The sequence below is a fragment of the Cyprinodon tularosa genome, unplaced genomic scaffold (genome assembly GCF_016077235.1).
Source record: "Cyprinodon tularosa strain WSP-4 unplaced genomic scaffold, ASM1607723v1 ctg347, whole genome shotgun sequence".
Taxonomy (NCBI): Eukaryota; Metazoa; Chordata; class Actinopteri; order Cyprinodontiformes; family Cyprinodontidae; genus Cyprinodon; species Cyprinodon tularosa.
In genome coordinates this window covers 900628-907252 of record NW_024039060.1, presented here as the reverse complement: position 1 = coordinate 907252, position 6625 = coordinate 900628, and the positions used below count along the sequence as shown (strand labels likewise).

At 36.1% G+C, this 6625-nt stretch overlaps 1 protein-coding gene across 1 annotated transcript; it reads right to left on the bottom strand.

The window, feature by feature from the left end:
• Nucleotides 1-1358: 1358 nt before the first annotated feature.
• Nucleotides 1359-4735, bottom strand: si:ch73-335l21.4 (E3 ubiquitin-protein ligase-like). Its single transcript, XM_038294878.1, has 2 exons — nt 4232-4735; nt 1359-1712 (listed from the first exon to the last, which is right to left on the bottom strand). The coding sequence occupies exons 1-2, from the start codon at nt 4665-4667 to the stop codon at nt 1654-1656; spliced, it is 495 nt and encodes a 164-aa protein (XP_038150806.1). The 5' UTR covers nt 4668-4735; the 3' UTR covers nt 1359-1653.
• Nucleotides 4736-6625: the final 1890 nt, after the last annotated feature.

Sequence of the window (6625 nt, the reverse complement as noted above, 5' to 3'; positions counted from 1 at the left end):
AAGATCATTGAGAACAAACACAGGGTTAAAGTTGTAAATTTACCCCCACCAGTATTGGAATACATATTTAACAAATAATACAGTTTTTTTTTTTTTTTCAATCCATCAACAAGATGGCTAAAGGATCACTTTCCTTCTCACAAACAGTGCGTCCATCTCTGACCTTAACATACTTGGGTTGAGGTCAGGAACAGTTGCATTTTTTCTATTAGTCACAAGCATTTAAAAGAACTGTTCTAAATAATACATTTACATTAAAAGCCCATGATCAGATAGTAACTTTCCATCTTATAAAAAAATGACTTTCACATGACAAGTTAGACAATATGTGTAAAGAATATGCTTTGAGTATCCTTTTAGAATTAAGTCTGTGAGGTTGGTTGCTAATATACAAAGAAATGTAGAAATATAACCATTAGAAAGGGTTGATTAGATTAGATTAGCTTTATTGATCTCAGCGGAGAAATTCACTTGTCTCATCAAGTTGTTGATGTGTCTCAACAAGTTTGGGATTTATAATAATTTGAATTTTGGATGTTATTGCTTTTAAAGGGGCAAATATATGCTGGAAATTTTTCATGGGCTTGTATAAATATCAGTTAAATGGGGTCACAGTCGATTTAGGTTAAATTCTAAAATAAAACAAAGTTTTACTTTATATTCACCTATGAAGTTTGCCACATTACTATACAAGCATTCATTTTGCACCTTGGGCTCATTGAAGCAGTATAAATAAACTAAATTATATATTGGAATCGGCAGAAATCAATTATGTAATTAATATAAGCGGGGAAACAATTTCTTACAAAGAAAAACACTTAAATTTTCCACCACATCTAAAAGCCCGACATGAGGCGCTTGATCGTTTTTAAACAACCAGTATATGCCTATGCTCACCTCTTGCAGCTTCTGGCAACATAACAGCTGCACAGATCACCAAAAAAAGTCTGCAGAGAGAAAAACAGAAACTGAGGTTTCCCTTTACCTCCTAAATAACATTTTGTAATTAAGGTTCCTCAGTTATTTTATATTGTGTGTTTAGCTGCAAAAAAAAAAAAACACCTTTACCTTGAAAGAAACCCAAAACCCTCAGGCATGATTGAGTTTAAACGATTCTCAAAGGAAATATGTAAAATATGGGAATACTGGTGTTTCAATCTCTGTTCTCCTGCAGAGAAACTCTGCTGCTGTTAATTGGAGACAATGCTGTTCACCTGGCTGCAGGTAACCTACTTCCTCCTTACTGCTCCAAGAAGGAAACTCATTTTTTTTAACTTTCATCTCATTTTAGTGTTTCTTTGTTGCATATTCAGTTTCCCAAAGTTTTCAGTCAGAAAAAAAAGACAAGCAAACAAGTATTTATATCAAGAAGTAATTTATTAGTCTTAAAATACAGCATTGTAAAAAAAAAAATGTTTTGTGCATAAAAAAACTATAAATATTAAATAAATACACTTGTGGATGATTAAAGCTTCTAATAAGCATCCTTCTCTTGAAGGGAAACATATCCCTTTTAAGTGCACCATTGGAATAAAGCACTTTAATAAAGATGAATGCATCCAGTCTTGCCAGCAAGATTTCATGATCTCCATCCAGTTCAGTTCTGTCAAATAATATCACATTGTCCGGGGTCTGTGGGTTGGGCCATGCAGCTCAGAACATGTAGCAGGCCATCATGGCCATACTTCTCAGCTCATCGTTGGTCATACACTCTGTAAGAGACAAAAAAAAAACAGGTCAGCAACTCCTGTTTAACTGGATGAATTGGGCTGATTTAAGACTTTAAGATTAATTTAGATAAAACCGAATGGGTCAGCTTCAATCTACATGAAGGTAATTATAAGATGTCCTTTTATTAATAAAGTATAGATTAAACATAAGACACCAATGAATAAATATCGAGAAAAAAAGGGTCACTAAAAGTTTGACATTTTAAATTCAACATTGTAGTTACGCAAATGGAAAAGCGTTTTCTAATTGTATATTTAAAGTTTAATTGTATTTACCGTATTAATCCATTATTAAATACTGCTATTTGAAAATGGATTTTTAAATATCATTTCTGAATTGAGATGTAAAAGCCAGAATTATTTTAACCTGATTATACTTTTCCTAATTGCACATTTTAAAAAAGTTATTCCTTATTCCATTTCAAATCCTTTGGTGCAATGGCATTTTATTTGTTTGTTTTTTTTACCCTCTCTATTTACAGGTGCTGGTCATAAAATTAGAATATCATGAAAAAGTAGATTGATTTCAGTAATTCCATTTAAAAAGTGAAACTTGTATATTATATTCATACATTACATACAAACTCATATATTTCAGATGTTTATTTTGTTTAATTTTGATGATTACAAATGACAACAAATGAAAATCTCAAATTCATCATATCAGAAAATTAGAATATTGTGAAAAGGTTCAAAATTGATGGCCCCTGGTGCCACACTCTAATCAGCTAATTAACTCAAACCACCTGCAAAAGCCTTTAAATGGTCTTTCAGTCTAGTTCTATAGGCTACACAATCATGGGGAAGACTGCTGACTTGACAGTTGTCCAAAAGACGACCATCGACACCTTGCACAAGGAGGGCAAGACACAAAAGGTCATCGCTAAAGAGGCTGGCTGTTCACAGAGCTCAGTGTCCAAGCACATTAATAGAGAGGCGAAGGGAAGGAAAAGATGTGGTCGAAAAAAGTGTACAAGCAAGAGAGATAACCGCACCCTGGAGAGGATTGTGAAACAAAACCCATTCAAAAATGTGGGGGAGATTCACAAAGAGTGGACTGCAGCTGGAGTGAGTGCTTCAAGAACCACCACACACAGACGTATGAAAGACATGGGTTTCTGCTGTCGCATTCCTTGTGTCAAGCCACTCTTGAACCACAGACAGCGTCAGAAGCGTCTTGCCTGGGCTAAAGAGAAACAGGACTGGACTGCTGGTGAGTGGTCCAAAGTCATGTTCTCTGATGAAAGTAAATTTTGCATTTCCTTTGGAAATCAAGGTCCCAGAGTCTGGAGGAAAAGAAGAGAGGCACTTCATCCACGTTGCTTGAAGTCCAGTGTAAAGTTTCCACAGTCAGTGATGGTTTGGGGTGCCATGTCATCTGCTGGTGTTGGTCCATTGTGTTTTCTGAGGTCCAGGGTCAACGCAGCCACATACCAGGAAGTTTTAGAGCACTTCATGCTTCCTGCAGCTGACCAACTTTTTGGAGATGCAGATTTCATTTTCCAACAGGACTTGGCACCTGCACACAGTGCCAAAGCTACCAGTACCTGGTTGAAGGACCATGGTATCCCTGTTCTTAATTGGCCAGCAAACTCTCCTGACCTTAACCCCATAGAAAATCTATGGGGTATTGTGAAGAAGAAGATGCAATACACCAGACCCAACAATTCAGAAGAGCTAAAAGCCACTATTAGAGCAACCTGGGCTATCATAACACCTGAGCAGTGCCACAGACTGATCGACTCCATGCCACGCCGCATTGCTGCAGTAATACAGGCCAAAGGAGGCCCAACTAAATACTGAGTGCTGTACATGCTCATACTTTTCATGTTCATACTTTTCAGTTGGCCAACATTTCTATAAATCCTTTGTTTTTATTGGTCTTCAGTAATATTCTAATTTTCTGATATGATGAATTTGAGATTTTCATTTGTTGTCATTTGTAATCATCAAAATTAAACAAAATAAACATCTGAAATATATGAGTTTGTATGTAATGTATGAATATAATATACAAGTTTCACTTTTTAAATGGAATTACTGAAATCAATCTACTTTTTCATGATATTCTAATTTTATGACCAGCACCTGTATGTTTTGTGATCCTTCTAGCCCCTGAGCACGCTGAAAACAATCTAATCAATCACAGCTTCTCCTCAAATGTAACGAGCTCTCTCATTGGTCAGTTTGTGAACCAACTGTCGCAGTTTAACCAATCACACTGTATGTAAAGAAATTAACAAAGCTAGTGAAAAATACCATACTGTACTGTAAATACAGTCTAAAATATACTGTATTTTAGAGCCTTAGTTATAGCCTTTTAGAGCTTCTCTACATTGGTAATTTAGTTATTAATTTTTACGTTTCAATTCCCTTCGAATTAATTTTAATTATTGTAAAGAAAAACGTTAATGTAAAAAAAATTATGATATTCCTAAAATCATGGTAACTGGAGGATACTATAATTGAAAGAAACAACCAAAAAGTTATATAATTCTTACCATCTCTTTTTTTGCCGCTTATCTTCATCCAAACTTTCCTCCAGGACCGGCGGAGCCTCCCACATCTGCTCCCCGTTGAGGAGTCGCCCTCCTCGGATCGTGTCTCGGGAACTTCCCCCTCACTCTCTGGAACTTCTCCTTCCTCCTCCTCCTCCTCCTCTTTCTCACGGTCCTCTCCCTCCAGGACTCCCGCTGCTACCAGCCGCTCCAGGGCGGACTCATCCACCCTGAGCTCAGCCTTGAAGCTCCCCTGTCCGCTCAGGGTGGTGGTGTGTCGGCACAGCGGGCAGTCGATGGACTGTTGTCCCCCCAGCGGGCGGCTCATCGCCCGGAGGCAGCTCTCACAGAAGCTGTGTTTGCAGCGGAGCTCCCGGGGACAGCGGCGAGCCGCGTTGTATGTTCGGTAGCAAACCCCGCACTCGATCTCTGAGAACATCTCTAACAGTGGGTGTGTGTATGATCCTGCCTGGATCTCTCTCTATTTATCTGACACTGTTGGAGGTAGTTTCACCGGAACGGGAGGGGCCAGACCTCAATGAGTCATTAAACTTACATGATGCAATGAATATGACCGGTGACGTGACGGATCCCCACGCGCCAAGTGGGACTTTAAACTTAAAGTGTTCTATTGATCGTTTAAGCATTACTGAATGGGTATAATCACTAAACATAGCGGTTCTAGACTAAATTTACCTATGGAGTCAGTGTTTTTTTGTCTTACTTTTTCATGAGGGCACAACAAATAAAATAGATAACAAATTAAAGTAGGCCTAAGCCACAAACTCAAGTTGGCAGATTCCTGATCTATCAGATTAAAAACTGTTATGTATGGAAGCCCGTTTCTGCCACATGAAAATAAAAAAATGCCAAATAGAAAGTCATAATTATGAGATTCAAAGTCATAATGTCATGTTTTAAAGTCATAATTATGATTCCGTAAAAATTCAAAAATATCCACTGGACTTGGTTTTCAAGATTTGAAGACGTTTCGCCACCTCTCCAGGAAGCTTTCTCAATTCAAATGTCTGGATCCGCAGTGAGTTTGAGTCTTATATGGACAAGGCCTTGTATTGCTTGGAAACATGCAATGGTAACCGATGAATGGGTCGTTTAGTTCCATCGCTGGCCTGTAATATCTGAACCTTTCTATGATTCTAGGGGTCGGTTGTTAAAGGGGGGATTGCCATTAAGGGGGGGATTGTCTCCTGTAATACCTGAAACCTGTCTATGATTACGGAATGACTATGACCTGGATGACTGAGAACCTTCATCAGCTTATTGCACGTCATAATTATGAGAAACAAAGTCATAAAAATGAAGTCGGAATTATGAGAAAAAGTCATAATTAGGAGATATTTGTGTTTGTTAACTTTGTAACTCATAAGTATGACTTTGAAAGTTTAAATTATGACTTTGTTTCTCCAAGGTTTCATAAAAAAAAAGTATAATTTTTTTTAAATTAAGGCCTTAATTGGCATAAAAAATTCATTAAATGTGGTTATCGTGGCATTTACAATGCTTTATTTAGAATTTTAAAAACACGTTTTATAAAAACAATTTCATCAGATATATTGTATTGCAATTTATTTTTGCGGATCGTAAAGCTGTAAGAACCTTGAGGCGGAGAAAAATAAAGCGTATAGGAAAATGCAAATTTCAACAAAAGTGGCTGGAAAACGATCTATATATATACATATATATATATATATATATATATATATATATATATATATATATATATATGTATATATATATATATATATATATATATATATATAGAGAGAGAGAGAGAGAGAGAGAGAGAGAGAGTCATTGGGAATTGTTGATGGCTTTAAAATAGGGATGCACGATATTGGGATTTTGGCCGATATCCAATATGCCGATATTTTAAAACTCATGTAGCCCATAACCGATATCGATACTGATGTTACAGCTGGACAAAAATAAGTAGTCATTGAAAATAGCAGTTTTGTTATCCATTTCTGACACTTTGAAAAATAATATACTCAAATATATTTTCATATGCTGATATCAAATTTATTTTTTAAAACGCGGTATCGATCTATTTTACTTTTTAAAATCCTGTGAAATTTCATCGTTCTGTTACAAACTCTCGTGATATTTTGCAAATTCCTGTGAGATTTTGTTAGTAAAATAGATCGATACCGCTTCAATATATCAACATATAAAAATATGACAACATTTTGTGAATTTTCGGGGGATTTTGTAGCATAATGATGACATATAACAATATTTCATTAGTAGAAGAGATTGATATGGTGTTTTTAAATAGCGATATATCAGCATATGAAGATATTGTGATATTTTAATGTATCAATATTTTTTCCCTCGTTTTTAGAAGTTTTTAAGTCTGTAAAAAAGTTTTTGAGGAAG